Here is a 16,337-nt window from a genome sequence, read left to right on the forward strand (position 1 = left end):
AGTATCAATTACAAACTGCTTACATTTGCATGGGATTTTTATCACAAAACCCAGCCCCCAATGCAGTACCCACGTGGGTGACACACAGCAGCCATAATGAGCCAGCAGCTCCAGGACACAGCAGATGGCAGTGAGAAATTGCTTCACCAATTGAGTTAAGGATGGAATTTAGGGAGGCCACTGTTAAATCCCAAAATTCTGTTTAATTACCAAGTAGTCAGGTCTTCAGTTTAATGTTCCATCTGAAGGACTGTGACTTCTGCAACACAGTATCCCTTGTCATCATACTATGGTATTAGTTTAAATATAATTTTCCATAAGGTAAAGTGCCACCTACTGTCCATTGACTATTGAAGTGGTCATGGTTCCAAACTGAATGTATATAACTACTTTCAGCTATATTATGGATGAATAGACTATTCTGGTCTACCTTGGGAAATCATTTCTGACATTGTATGAAAAATATTTTTAACACTATACTCAGAGACATCTTGAAATGATTACCTTGTCAAAAAGGTTATTTTTTCAACATTGAAACAGGGAGTTAATCAGGATGCAATAGTAAACTATGGAAATCTCATTCACATTAGTTAAGTTTCACCTTTTCTAAGTTTTAGTGCAAATGAAGGGGTATTAAAAGAAAAATAATAAAGTACTGTAATATTAATTGCATTTTTTTTTACAAAACTACAGCTCTTTGAGGTTTTCATGATATATGTGGTGTGGTTACATTTTAATGTGAAGAATTATTTTTGTGACCACTGAACAATTAATATATTAATTTGATACATGATATGATATGATAATGTTATTCTTACGTATGCAGGTACACCATGAAAAATAAAATAATATACTTCAGAATGTTTTACTGTACAGTATATGTCATACAAAGTGTAACTATGGTCTGGTGTAAAATAGTTGGCTTTCAATACTTAAGCAGCCACTTCTTGAGATTAAAAATTACAAATGAAAGTGGTCTTTTAGCTGCTTTTTCATTATGGAACTTAAAATGTTTCATTGACCAGTTCTGTAGTTTATCCTTGTAGTTACTAGGATAAATAAAATCCCTTTGTCCCCCTGTATCTATTTTTCTTTTTTCTGTTTCTTTGATCTTTAGATTTTTTCAGAGAACAGGAAGTTGGGAAATTAAACAGTCCTGACATTTAGTAAAAACTATTTCTATCCAGTTTTAAATATTCTTATGATATTCAGGCTCAGGCTGAACATTAGATGGATCAGATAAGACTCAGCAGCAGCAGCAAATGCATTTATTTACTTTGTATTGTTTATGATGTATAAATATTGGATTCAAAAGGCTTTGGTTAAAAAGAAACATGTTTCCAATTCCAATTGTTACTGAATCAGCCTCAAAAAAACAAGTCAGTACCTAAAGGTTTCCATAGCTTTCCTGCTGTTGTTGTTATAATAGTTTTCTTATCCTGATTGTAGGACTCAAGAGAAATAAAAAGCACCACCATTCATTAATGGTTCAGACTTGCTTGTCAGTCCAGAAAATAGCAGTGCAGTGAGTTGTCCCTGTGGATAACAACCCTTGAAATGTTGCACCTGCACAGTATTTTATCTTCTTTGTTAAATAAAAAAGGATTTGATCTTGGATAAGGACTAACACTAAATGTTTCAGGTGCAGGTGTTTTCTGATCTTTTAATTTTTTTTACACTCTTGGCTTTGTAATACTACATACTTTGCAGTGGGTTAACAAAATTGCCAGCAAAAGCAGGGATTGGTCTACTTTCATTCTCTACATTTGTGACCTGGTTAGAAATGAAGACTATGAAATATTCTTAATTTCAAACCCACAATCTGGATTTTCAGTCCATAGAGCAGATGTTTAGTATTGGGAAGGATATTCTAACAAATGAGTACAAAACCACAGCTTTTCCATCTTTCCTGCAACCTACAGTAAATGTCCTTGTTTTCCTCTCTGTAAATCTGGTAACTACAGTATAGCTGTGCAAGGTGCTTTTGATTAATAGGTTTAGAACACAATACTTAAAAACCTTTTTCATATGTGACGTGCAAGGTTAATTGCAGCGCTTGTCAAAGCCAGGTTCAAGTCTGAAGGCTGAAGTCTGCAGGGGGACATGTGAAATTACTGAATTTCTGGGTTAGTATTGTTCTCCATGATTTTAAAATATCTCTGTGCAGACAGATTAATCAGATTCCAGTCCATATTTATCACACAACACATCCTTCATTCTGTTGTTCCATATAATGTGGTGCATTAACACATTGGCATGATAGGATGTAATGTTGAGAATGTAAAACATGCAGCTTAAGATATGCAGGGACGTGTCAGATGCACTATATATGCAGTCCACTCCCATTATAATGGTGCACTATGAAGGTTTTGTTTTACAGTGAAGAATTCTAGATCAGCCAAATTAAAATAAGATGCTTCTCATTGTAGTATTTTTTTTCTTAAATGACCACAACTTGTTGTGTGTTGCCAGTCTGTTTGTCCCTATTTCGATTTTGAAAAGCAAACACGATGCTTTGTTTGGTTAGTTTAACCAGTGGTTGTGATTCAAGTGTGAGTTGTTTTCTGAAATAACTCAAAAGTAATTAATTGTTAACACTTGTTCACTTTTTATAGTGGTCTTGTTAAACTTATTGTGGATGTATGTAGACATTTGGATTTTGTGATGTTAAAATGAAAGGGTGTGTGTCAGTCTGAGTTCTCACTTACAGAAGAAAAATATCTGGAGCCTCTCCAGTAGAGTTCCTCAAAAGTTCGCTTGCTCTTGTACAGTAACAATAGCAAACACTTTGCCCTTTGTGCTGTCCTCCCACTGTCATCCAGCTGGCAGCAGTGCAACATCCTACAGAAATACCCAGTGATTCATTAGATGACATGATGCGTGATAGAAGATTGTGGTTAAGATTTTCATAGAGCTCTGATCAGGAGAAAGGGGAAATTCTCAAAATGTCTGCAGTTAGTCAAGAACAGGCATAGTTTGGAGTTCCATTAAAAGAAAGTAATTATGTTCGTGTGGACAACATGTAAAGACAGAGTCTGCAGAAAATAAAAGAGTAATTCAAAGAGATTATTTATAGTACTTAGCTCAGTCGATATTTAGTAGGTTTGACTTGATGTATTTGGCTGCTGAGTATAAAACTGTATGCAAGAAAAAAATGTGGCATTTATGGACAATTCCATTTACATTTTTATCAAATCTAAAATCCCTCCAGCATAACCTCTGTGGGGTTTTTTGTCTTCTTTGTACTGCCATACAGTTTAAGTTGTTTCATTGCCTTGTTAAAAGGAACTTAATGTTTAATATTCGTACAACCCACGCAGCACAGCACAGAGAGAAGGAGGTAGAAAGTGTTTATGAAGCCAATTAGGTATTTCCAGTATTGATTAATACTTTCTGTATTGTTTATAACCACACTTGTCAGATTTGATATGCTTCTTTGTGCTGCACACATTTAGTATACAAGGTCATTCTCTAGTAGGAGAAAAATAGTTTTGTTAATAATTAACAAGATCATTTTTAGTTCCAGTAATTCATGGAACTAAATCATGGAAAAACAAATGTGGCAAGGTTCAAGAAAAGCTAAAAAGAAGTGCTATGACTGTTAAGAACATACTAAAAAAGGAGAGTATCAAATATATATTTTTAAAAAATTAAAATTACAAATACAGTCTTTGAGTAGATCCAATGTTTTAAATTAATTTGTTTGCAACAAAAATCATCAGTCTATTACATTTAGAATTCTCCAAATGTGTTGGTTTCTAAGTCTGTTTTTTATGTAGCATTATCTGGCATTTATTTAAAGCTTTAATTTGTACGAACATAAGATCAAAACAAAGTATCTGGTCTTAAATACATGAATCTGGAAAATCTTAAATATGATATCAATCCAGATGTCACTTTCAATCTGTTTTTTTTTTTTCAATTCTAGGCACAGGAAATACATTGACAGTATTGTACATCCCTACATACAGTGCCTTGCGAAAGTATTCGGCCCCCTTGAACTTTTCAACCTTTTGCCACATTTCAGGCTTCAAACATAAAGATATAAATTTTTTATTTTATGTGAAGAATCACCAACAAGTGGGACACAATTGTGAAGTGGAACGAAATCTATTGGATTTTTGAAACTTTTTTAACTAATAAAAAAATGAAAAGTGGGGCGTGCACAATTATTCGGCCCCCTTGCGTTAATACTTTGTAGAGCCACCTTTTGCTGCGATTACAGCTGCAAGTCGCTTGGGGTATGTCTCTATCAGTTTTGCACATCGAGAGACTGAAATTCTTGCCCATTCTTCCTTGCAAAACAGCTCGAGCTCAGTGAGGTTGGATGGAGAGCGTTTGTGAACAGCAGTTTTCAGCTCTTTCCACAGATTCTCGATTGGATTCAGGTCTGGACTTTGACTTGGCCATTCAAACACCTGGATACGTTTATTTGTGAACCATTCCTTTGTAGATTTTGCTGTATGTTTGGGATCATTGTCTTGTTGGAAGATAAATCTCCGTCCCAGTTTCAGGTCTTTTGCAGACTCCAACAGGTTTTCATCCAGAATGGTCCTGTATTTGGCTGCATCCATCTTCCCCTCAATTTTAACCATCTTCCCTGTCCCTGCTGAAGAAAAGCAGGCCCAAACCATGATGCTGCCACCACCATGTTTGACAGTGGGGATGGTGTGTTGAGGGTGATGAGCTGTGTTGCTTTTACGCCAAACATATCGTTTTGCATTGTGGCCAAAAAGTTCGATTTTGGTTTCATCTGACCAGAGCACCTTCTTCCACATGTTTGGGGTGTCTCCCAGGTGGCTTGTGGCAAACTTTAGACGAGACTTTTTATGGATATCTTTGAGAAATGGCTTTCTTCTTGCCACTCTTCCATAAAGGCCAGATTTGTGCAGTTTAAGACTGATTGTTGTCCTATGGACAGACTCTCCCACCTCAGCTGTAGTTCTCTGCAGTTCATCCAGAGTGATCATGGGCCTCTTGGCTGCATCTCTGATCAGTCTTCTCCTTGTCTGAGCTGAAAGTTTAGAGGGACGGCCAGGTCTTGGTAGATTTGCAGTGGTCTGATACTCCTTCCATTTCAAGATGATCGCTTGCACAGTGCTCCTTGGGATGTTTGAAGCTTGGGAAATCTTTTTGTATCCAAATCCGGCTTTAAACTTCTCCACAACAGTATTACGGACCTGCCTGGTGTGTTCCTTGGTCTTCATGATGCTCTCTACGCTTTCAACAGAACCTTGAGACTATCACAGAGCAGGTGCATTTATACAGAGACTTGATTACACACAGGTGGATTCTATTTATCACCATCAGTCATTTAGGACAACATTGGATCATTCAGAGATCCTCGCTGAACTTCTGGAGTGAGTTTGCTGCACTGAAAGTAAAGGGGCCGAATAATTTTGCACGCCCCACTTTTCATTTTTTTATTAGTTAAAAAAGTTTCAAAAATCCAATAGATTTCGTTCCACTTCACAATTGTGTCCCACTTGTTGGTGATTCTTCACATAAAATAAAAAATTTATATCTTTATGTTTGAAGCCTGAAATGTGGCAAAAGGTTGAAAAGTTCAAGGGGGCCGAATACTTTCGCAAGGCACTGTATTGTCCTTGGGGATTTTGTTTTCTCTATCCAGAGAATCCCCAAAATCATTTGGATTTCCACTGAGACTTCTGTCCAGTTAAGCAAGGAATCTCCTGTCTTGCAGTGTGGGGATTTTTTTTTTTAATTTCACATTACAGTACCTTGGACTTTTTTTCAGTACACAATGCACAATACCAGAACATGACATCTATTTCCATTATACACAACATAATCTCAATACTCTTAATGTTTGTAGTCCAGTACAAAAACAGATTAAGTAAAGTTATTTGTCATTTTATTCACTAGAGCATGATATTACATAATGTTTTCAGGACTGTTATTTTACGTCAAGCATTTTTTCCACATAAGTTATTTTGGCTTTTGAAAAGGAATACAAAATGGTTCAGAAAAAAAGTAAAAAAAAAAAACATTCCTGATACTGACTTAAGGTTCCGTTTTGAACTTTGGGGGTAGATAGAGCATTTTAACCAGAATCAAATACAGGTAATTAACTGAAATGTAATGATTTTGACTTTAACAATGAGCATTTTCAGATGGAATAAACAGTAATTCCTCAAGTGTCATTCAAGTATGGTCTGAAACATGAGTACTGACTTTACAGTACATAGTGTGTGTGCTAACACCGAGGCAGTCATTCACACTTTATTTTCTTTAATCCAGTCATTGTTGTATTGTTCCATCGTGGCTGCTAGGCCTCTTGGGTAGGACATAGCCGTCACTGGACCCAAGAGGGGAAGCCTGGTTGCAAAGGTGATGAGGATAAGGACGAGAGGATACACCACACACAGTAAAAACATGCTGGAAGGAAGTACATTTTTAAGTTTATTGGGGTGGATTAAATTGATAATGGTACAAGTTATTCCTCTGTTTCAGAGGCCCTGACAAACTTATTTATTTTTATGTGCTTGGGTGGTTTGCTTATTTGGTCTCATTTTGTAAAGTATTCTAGACGAGTATTTTATTTTCTTTGTCCTTGCATTAAAAAAAGAGCCTTGTAATATGACTGTTGTGCTTTGAGGTACATGTAAAAAAACTAATGCAGACCAGTCTTTATAAATTGGGTTAGTGACACTAATATTTCAAAGCATTCCTTTTAAAAAAAAAAATACTGCAATGTCAAATATACAGTGTGAATACTTGACTGCGTGCTGACTGCGTTCTTTAATCCCATTTTATTAGACTTTGTAGACTCCTATTAAAACAGCCTTCGATTTCCTTTATCTTATCCACATTGGGGGCTGCTATAGTTAGCTTGTTGCTTGGTTGTGAAGGAGACCTACCCCCTACTATTCCAAGGAAGTGGTACAGCCCAGCTGGTGGGGGTTTTCTGAGGTGGGACATTTGTTCATGAGGAACCAGATGGCTTTGAGTATGAATGGGGTCAGGAAGGGCAGGTTTTATTAGCTTGGTACAGTACCTCTTAGATGGGAACACAGTCACCACATCCCACACGTTAGAGCCTCCTGTTTGGGAACTTGATTTTCCCTTGCCTGTTGGTTTTTGGTGTGGATTTCTTCTTCTTTTCTGTTCTTCGGATGGAGTTTTCAAAGTTTTGATCTGTCGGGGACTTTTTATGTGCTGTACTTTTGTATGTTAATGAATTATTTTCAATGAGCCATAGGACTAAACTTCAGAATCTACTCTGCAAAAATGGTAAGGCGTGTTTTTCTTGGGGTATAAGTTTACAGTTGCTCATACATAACTGCTGATTTTAAGAATTTGAAACGCTTGAAGTACAAAGTTTTGACAGAAGAGCCTTTTGTAAATTTGTCTTTTTGGACAGTAGAGTAGATGTGTAGTGAAGTGTTATACTAGGAACTGTACTTCTGATGTTTCATTTGCAAATGCATGAAAAGACTTGTTGAAAACCGCTGTTTGTGTTTTAATTCTTTAAACTTGTGGCTGCTTTAATACTGCATTGCCTTTCTCTCTAGATATTACATGATTGCTTTTTAATCAAGCATGTGAATGAGTTAATATCAGATCCTATTACAATCTTCTTCCTGATAAAGGAATTCTGGATTGGCATCCTACATGACACCAAGAGGTAAAAAGTCTACATCTTTCAGCACATAATAATTTTGTATAAGACTTTGCTTTAGGCTGTTTCTCAACTGGAGGAAGATGTTGAAGTTAAGTGCATTAGGATTAGGATATTAAGTTAATGACTGGATGCACTTTAACCTCTTACATTAATATCCTATTGTTAAAAAATAAAAACTATTTGATTCATATATTGTTAAATAAAGTATATCCCCTTATAAATGTCTTTCAAGCTATAAATTTACAACCTGTCAGGGAGTTATAGTATGGCACATTTTTATTCAACTGTTAAATAACCTGGTGCTGTACAATACAGTATGTTGCATAATATAGTAAAAGACCAACCAGAGCCAGTAAAAAAAAAAACTAACTTTGACCTCCTGTGTAGTTTCTCTGTGATGCCATGTATGTTCAATCTTGGAGGAATTTTAATTAAATAATGATGTACAGTAAGTCTTCAGTACTGTGGGCTTTGAACTTCAGGACATCAATAGCCTACATTGTAACAGTACAGGACTCCCATTGGGAAATTAGTGTGAAACAATAGCTTCCAAACATCTAGTGTGTACAATACCCATTATTCATCACATAGAAAGAGAGGAATGGTTGACTGGAGATAGATGTTGTAGAAAGAACATTTCCTCCCTTGTTGATTGAAGTTTTTTTCTTCTGCTGTAGTGTGTTACACATTTTTATATTGTATATTTATACAGTACTTATGTGTAGACTTATGTATGTAGTGGCAGTTTTATTGCATTAACACTCCATTTAATTGCAATTCTGCAATTGTTACCGCTAAATATTTTGAGTACTCATTTAGTGAAGAAAGTGGTATTTTAAAGTCCTAAGGAACTAATTTAAAGGGTATGAATACTTTTAGAGCACCACATAAGTATTGCAGAAGAGTATGTGTATATATACATACAGTACCAGTACATTTATTTCAAGATGTTTTGTAAATACACATGGTAAAAATAACATAGATTAAGCCCTGGAGAACTGTAAATAGATGCTGAAATGGGATAATGGTGTGTGGCCTAGCCTAAATTCAGTGCCACGCCTATGCATTTGAAATTGCAATGTAAAGTTTGTGCCAGATGCCTTCAGAACACAGGGATTGGTGGTTTCTATCCAACTGCACTTCTCTCTGAGATGTTCAGCCAGTTGTAATTCTTTGCTTTAAAAATAGAGGAGAGGGAACCAGTTACAGAGGTCATCTCTATGTTAGCCACAGGCAGTTTTAGCTGGCTGTCTTGACATCCAATAATTATCTGCTGGCTTTAACCAGGTTGTAAGAAAACGTCATTGTGGGAGGTGGTGTAGAATAGAATGTTCTAAACAGAGATTGAGATCTTTATGATACTGTTTTTAAAACCTCATCTAGAGAGTATACAGAGTATGGCGACATCAGTTTACATTTTTAATGAATGTATTGTTTTCTTGTACTGTAATGTTTGTGCAATTTCTGTTTACAACAGCCCTGCATTAATGACTAACATAATGTTACCTTTGATCTGGGTAAAGTCTTATTCTTTAAAATAAGATCAACTTTTAATAGCATTGAAGGACAAAGAACAAATTGGGAACTTGAGTTTCATTAGCTTACAGTACTGTATATACTGTATACTGTATAAATATCAGCGTATAAGTTGTAGTAGTATTCCATAAAATATGCAGAAAACCTTAACAGTGTCAACGTTTTTAAAGAAGTTTCCTGTTGTTGTGCCCATCCTGTCGCCCATTAACACACTCCAAGCTGCTTTGTTTTGGCAAACCATCTGCTTCTCAGCTGTGGATTTCAAACAGCGCTATCCCCCAGTCCCTTAGAAATAAAGACTACTGAATTTACATACAGTCACAACAGTTGTAAACAAAGGCTTGGAGATATCCAGAAATCTTGCTTGGTGGTCAGATTCCTCCTCCTTGACAGGAGCACTCAGGATTCTTTTTCTTGTTCTGAAGCTTTTGGTATTTCTGTACTAAACAAGGCTATATGTCAGCAGTGCCACTTATAATACAATTAACACTGGAGTATAAGTGTATTATAGTATTGTCCTAAAAATGAAGTTACGAAGTAGAGGAGGATTTCTTACTAAGGGAAGTATGACTTTTAAAAAAAAAACATGTTCCAACACATGTTTTCCTGCTGTCAATGCAAGTTACTATATTTACGTTTACTACTGTTTTTAGCTCCTTGTCACTTCTGTCCCCTTCATATTCTGTCCTGTCTGTCTGATTAAAACAATCCCTGGGGTGTAAGAGCTCCCTTACCAAGTCATCAAGTTTGTCTGAAGACCCAGAATTTTGATTTCCTCATACCCAACCTTTCTGTTTGTGGATTAGCTAAGGTACTGTAGTCCTTAGGGGCGTCTTATACAACGGTTTGACACTGCTGAAGCTAAACTACAGCGTATGACAATAAGGCTTTCTCAGAATAGGCTTCTTAATCCCCAGTAGGATATTCCTTTCCATTTTAAAGGAATTTAGGCAATTAAAATAGACAAAGGAATCTTCCTTTGTTTATTGAGCTACCCTAATGGAGGTATTTGCTAAGCTCTTTCATCATGGCTTTAATATGAGAATTTCCTGGAATGTTTATTTTAGTGGTTTATAAAGGTTCTAAAGGTACATTGCTCTTACACTACCTAGGTGTGCTTACTATATATTTTGAATCTTTTGTGTCCCTTTAACCTGAAATTGAAGGCAATGTTTTTTTTAAATGTTTTAAATGGTGCCCAAAATTATTGTTTTTGAATAATGAAAACTGCAGGGTGAGAAAATAAGTACACTAACGTCTCCCTAACAGAAAAATGGGGAGGAACAGAGATGCATCCTTTAAAAAATCGAGTACAAACCTTGCATGACCTACAGTTGTAAACCCGTTTGATGAAGTGTTTCAGATGTGTACATGCTTTTGTATTTTGCCCATACTTGTAACACTTGTGTTACATTGTTCTTACATCCCAATCTGCTAGTCAGTATCATCACAACATGGGCTGCGGTACAGTTAGCATCAAGACAGGTATTAATTTGCCATTTAATATAGTGCTGTAACAAGTGAGTGACATGTACCCTTGATTATCCAGGCAGTCCTGCTGCTCCAACAGACTGTTGAGCCTTGATAGTGGATGCATTTATAAACCTCTGGAGTCTGCTCTACAGTCTCTACCAGCAGGCCCAGGACTTGGTGTGACGCCCACAGCTAAGGAAACCAGATGGTAGCTTGTGCAGGGCCTCTGCGTTGCATTCACAGAATTTGTTTGAAGTCAAATAAGCCTTGGAGACAGACTGTCTCAATGCTTCTCTACAGGGCAGCGGTGCTTAGAAACCAATGCAGTGTATTTTATTTAATTCTTATTCTAACATTAGGATCCCACAAAAACTGTTTAAGAAAGCTAATAAAAATTTCAAATCTAGCCAACCTTCATTGATTTCTGTCAGTCTCTACTACTTGAGTTATGCTTAATGTTTGTAAATAAGAGTCATTTGGATGTTTCTGTTTTACTCTTTTGAGAATGGGCAGTAACTAGATGAAATAGCTTTTGCCAGCTGTTGGTCTTTCATAATCCCTCTTAAATAATTGTTTGTGTTTTGCTTTCCATTTTGGTATCAGTTTGTATCAAACACATTGTGATAAAAGCTGTGCCTTTAAGTCGGAAACGGAAGAACAGAAAACAAGTAAAAATAAATCTTAACCTTCAAGTTTAATATAAAAATATAGAAAAGAAATCCTGTTTTAATCCTAAATGTCTGAAGAGACTTTGTGCTGGTTAGGCTGCTGTGAGCAATTTAGGATAAATTAATAGTCATTGTTCATTTATTAAATATATGAGAAAAGTAAACTTTTTTTGCTTTAACTGAATGACTATATTGCAATTTAGTGTCCTCCCTTTTTGTTTAACTATAACATTAATATTTTGCCTGCTTTTATGTCCTCTACTTCATTTCAAATTTCTGTTGCATCCATCTGTGCATATCCTCTCCAAATTTGTGGTGCAGTTCATTACCTGTTGCATTCAACTTCAGTGACAGCATTAAAAGTGATAAAGCTTTAGGTGAGAAATATAATGATCGTGAAAGTGGCAAGGTAATATTACATTTTATTAGAGTAGTAGATCATTTTTTGTGAGTTGTATATCCAAAATCATATGCTGGCCGCCTTGCACGTTATTTGCTTTTGACTCAAAATTGTTACCAAATCTCCCTTCAACTCTGGAGAATAGTGACAATCTTAACGATGCAAGTGATATTTTTATATTTTTATAGAGCCTACAGTCTATTCCATTATTTCTGTACCAGAGACTTGATTCTTTTAATGGACCTGAGAATTACAGTAATTCCAATTAGTAAATAAATGGTTAGAACAATTTGCAGAGAACTGGATGGATAGAATTCCATTATCAGGTCTCTGAAACCCTTCTGGGTGTTTCTTGCTCTGCGTCGTATTTATGTCATGTATACTGCAAGCTCCTTTAGTTTAATTAAAATGATATAAAAGAGGAGCACAGTTTCTGTTTAAGCAACATTCTGGCAGTACTCCTGCAAAGCCTTTTCAGATTTTTTCTTTTCAGAGAAAGACAAGAAATGAATTTGAAAATATTTTGTCCTATACTTTGGTAAATGGATCCACAGGGACTTGTGTTTTATGTAAGGTTTCCAATTGCTTTACAGTAAAAGGCTTTGTATGCATTTCCACACAGAGTGTAGTGAGTTCCAGTCTATGCTTAATGGCAGAAGGTGCTCCTGGGACATCATTATCCTTTTCTTCCTGTAACCAAATAAATCAGAATCAAAGCTTTAATGGATTTAAGAGTCTTCTGAGTCAATGGTTTGAGCTGTAGTAACACATTTTATATGTCCAGCTGCAAACAAAAATATTCACACCCTGTGTCTGAAGCACTGCTATTGACAAACACCTGTGTTTAATAAACTATATTTAAATATCTACCACAATTGTTTCCAGAGTCTTCTGCACAAAGAATACCTGGGTAACTGCAGTTATCAGTGCTCATACATCCTGGTTGAACTTGGTTACATCATTTGCAGTCTTCACTACCCTGCCCTGTAGAATGCATAAGTGCTAAATATTGTTTTTAAAATAAATCATGGATAGATGATTGTAGACAATGTAACCATAAGCAGTTTATATATTTCAATGAAAAAGTAAATATATTTGTTGCAGATGACAGGTACCACCAATTGTGTCTGTGTTTACAGAAGTGACAGGCTTTACTATGAGGATTTTTTGCTGCAGTGTGCAAAAAAGAAACTTAGACAGCCTTTATGTTTACTGCCCACCAGTGTATCAACATATAGCTTTAGTACATCGGGGGAACGAACTAAGCAGATAAATTACTATGTGTTATCATTTGATCTCCCGTCAAAAGCCTGCTCTCAAAAGCAACAGCAGAATTGAAAATTTTGAAGCTAAATATATGTGCTTAGTGTTCATATGAGTACTGCAACTGCTCTCCCTGTGCATTGGTTTGACCAAGAGTCTATTGTGAGACACTTTCTAGTCTTGTTCAAGTGTTGATTAATAAGATTTTAGCATAAACTTATAATTTTTATCTGAATATTAGTGCTTTATGAGATTATATAGGGTTGTTCTTGAGCCATGGCAGCACCACAATCTTGCTTTTTCATGTGATAATGATCTAATATTTAACGTTTTTTTTAATGAAGATGAATTATGATGTGTTTTAAATTTAGAGGAATAAGGTACTATGATTGTTAGCAGTGCAGCCCTGGTGCTAAAGGAACCTGAGTTTCATTCCTGCTTTCATTCCAGTGTGGGAGCTCTTTTCCCCTTGGTTAGGACTTGACTGGTCCACCCAGAGTTTGATCTCTGTCCCCTTGAGGAACTTGTCTGGTCTTTCTACCTCATTGCTTGTCCATGTGCACAACGACTTTGGTAGCTCTCTCCCCTACGACTACATTACTACTACTACTACTACACAGACACAGTGGAAACTGTACCACACCCTGAGATGTGAACACAGACAAATCAAGTTGAACTTTCAGAAACACCCATTATGAATAAATAGACAACATAATAATTTACTTGTGAATATCTGAGTCCAGTTTGGAAATTATCAGAACCTTTGAACTTTAATATCTCTCTTTGATTCAGAATCCATCACTGGAATAGTCCACAGGCTGCATTTACATACCTGTATACAGTTTGGAATTACTTTGCAGAAGAAGCTGAGAGGATATTTTGTCACTTATTTTCCACTATTAATAAAAAGAACCCACTCTTCCCTCCGTTTGATGCTCTGCCACTCTGTCAAAATGACTTTAATGATGTAAGCCAGGAATATTTTCCCTACACCTATTTTAAAAACTGCTAAACTAGTTGTCTCAGTCACTTATATAACTTAATGCACTTTTCTAGAAGTGAGTTTAGTCAACAGGGAAAATAGACATTTTAGATTCTCTTTAGTTTCATCAGACAAAGCCAACCACAAAACCCCCAGAAAATGCACTATGTGCAACACAAAGCGGATGAAGGTCAAGTAAGTTCAAATACAAAAACTAAAATGTAAGCCTTTTTCAAGTCTGCACTTTTTCAACATGTGTTGCACCCAATTATGTTTGAAAATGACCCAATTATAACAGAGGATGTATGACCAAAGATATCAAAAAAGGGGGAATACTTTAACCCCTGTACTAGTGCACTTTGATTTAATCATTTTTTTTTACATTAGAACCCAAATTAGTTTTTTCAGAACTGCAAACATATGTTTATTTCCACTTTGCATATTCTTTCTGTTTACATGTAAGATGATTATTATACGGTTTACACAAGCCATTGACAGAGGCTCATATTTACCCAATAAACCTAAATATGAGAACCGTGCAATTAAGTTTCTGGAGAAACTTTTCTATGCTCCAGCCCATTAATTTTAGAATCTGCAGTAAGCAGTGAGATGTGACAAATAAATGTGCTCTGCAGTTGGGGTTTATTTTTTATGTGTAGCTAACCACAAAAAATCAGATAAGGTCTTCATTTCTACAGAATCATTAAACATGTACATTTTTCAAAGTAATATGTGCAATTTTATTAAATTAATGACTTAAAGGTTGTTGCAAAAATATATTTTGTATATGTAGATTTATATAAAATGTATATTTTTATATAGCCTGTTATAGTCCAAACTAATTTTAGTCTTAGCTGATTAAAAGTCCCATTTCACAGGATTTGGTTGGCTAACCTAGGCTTCTGTCTCCTTCCTGTGTAGGATTTTTCCCAGGGGTGAAGGATATGGCATTAAGTAGTTATGAATGGCTGCCTTGGCAGCTTGCCAGATAATAGCAGGAGACATTTAATTTGGCAAATTGTTCCTGATTTAGTTATTAATGAAACATTATTTGATTTGTTGTAAATCAGGTGTTGAATGTCTGCTTTGGCCAGAGCTCTTTAATGGATTATCAAAAAGGAGGTGCATGATCTAAAATGACCATTATGGTAATGATATTACATAAGTGGAATTTTGTGGGATGTAATTTATAGTCCTTCACCCTAGGGTTGGTCTAGATTGAATTAAACTGAGAAGATTCATTAAATACTGGTTTAAGAAAGCACTGAATATATACTGGGGATTGAAAACATCCTATGATTCTTTTGAATTTATTCATATCATTATTTACCCATTGCATGTATGCTTTGGGAAAAATAGTATACAGATTTTGTTTATTTATTACATGTTTTTGTTTCAGTGTATAATCACTACTGATCTCCACTTATAGTGGTTGATGGCAGCGTGACTGCACTACGCTTCATTGATCAAGTCCTGTGACCTCATTTGCTTCACTTCCACCAGTCAGCAGGACGATCCATGTGAATTTGCTGCTTGTGTAACCATAACTTTCTTGCACAATGAGAGTGTGACAGTTATACTGTGGATGCACTGCTTCCCATATCTGAACTCCGTTCGTCAAATTAACTGCGATGATTTATAGCATCTACAGCAGAGTTCAGACATCAGTGGACAGGCACGTGATTATCCAGAAAGGATAATATCTTTGAAAGGAGACAGAATTCCACAAGACAGACAGCATTTGCGACTTTCTACAAACCGTGTGTCGCAGATATCCAGCTTTCAAGGAATCCAGTGGTGGCTATACGCTACTATTTTGTCATTTTGACTGTAAACCTCCTTGGTTGGTCACCTGTGCTGATGGCAAATGTTAAGAGGCAGAATGAATTTTCCTGGGCTATGTATGCCCAATAAAATGTCAGTGCAACTGCTGCTAAAAGTCTTGTTATTTTCCAGATAACTTTGTGAATTTGTTTCATTTACATGTGATATGTTTGTTTAGAAGCATGATGTATTTATGTATAGTATGGTTAAAAGCTACCAAGATCAGAATTCAGATGATGGAAATGATATTATACAGTATATTTGTTGATGTACTTATATGTTTACATACTATCCAATATCTAAAATCTAGTTGTGTTAGCTTTAACTTTCCACATTTCAGAATTATGGTCTGAAATGTAATGTGATTAATAAAAATAGGAAGGATTATTATAGAATGAGTTCATTTCAGATGAATTTGAGAATCTGAAAAGTTTCATCCCACTCTTGCATTGCACACATGATTTATGTGTGAAATAGAGGATTGTTATATCTTCACCCCCAATGCATGTGACACGGTTTGTCAATCTGTCTGTTAGGCATGTGGAG

General features: G+C 35.8%; 1 protein-coding gene across 5 annotated transcripts in view; it reads left to right on the forward strand.

Annotated features, from left to right (window-relative positions):
• The window catches only part of stard8 (StAR related lipid transfer domain containing 8), an 83,560-nt gene that overhangs the window by 40,228 nt on the left and 26,995 nt on the right, over positions 1–16,337 (forward strand). The window contains exon 1 of one of the 5 annotated variants that reach the window (XM_088596793.1): positions 6,983–7,254. The exons of the other annotated variants lie outside the window; for them this stretch is intronic. Coding sequence (XP_088452919.1) covers positions 7,212–7,254 — 43 coding nt within the window. The 5' untranslated portion in view covers positions 6,983–7,211. Of the gene's footprint in view, positions 1–6,982; positions 7,255–16,337 lie in introns of those variants that run through there. 5 annotated transcript variants of the gene reach the window in all.

This window comes from Lepisosteus platostomus, chromosome 10 (assembly GCF_059453375.1).
Source record: "Lepisosteus platostomus isolate fLepPlt1 chromosome 10, fLepPlt1.hap1, whole genome shotgun sequence".
NCBI lineage: Eukaryota > Metazoa > Chordata > Actinopteri > Semionotiformes > Lepisosteidae > Lepisosteus > Lepisosteus platostomus.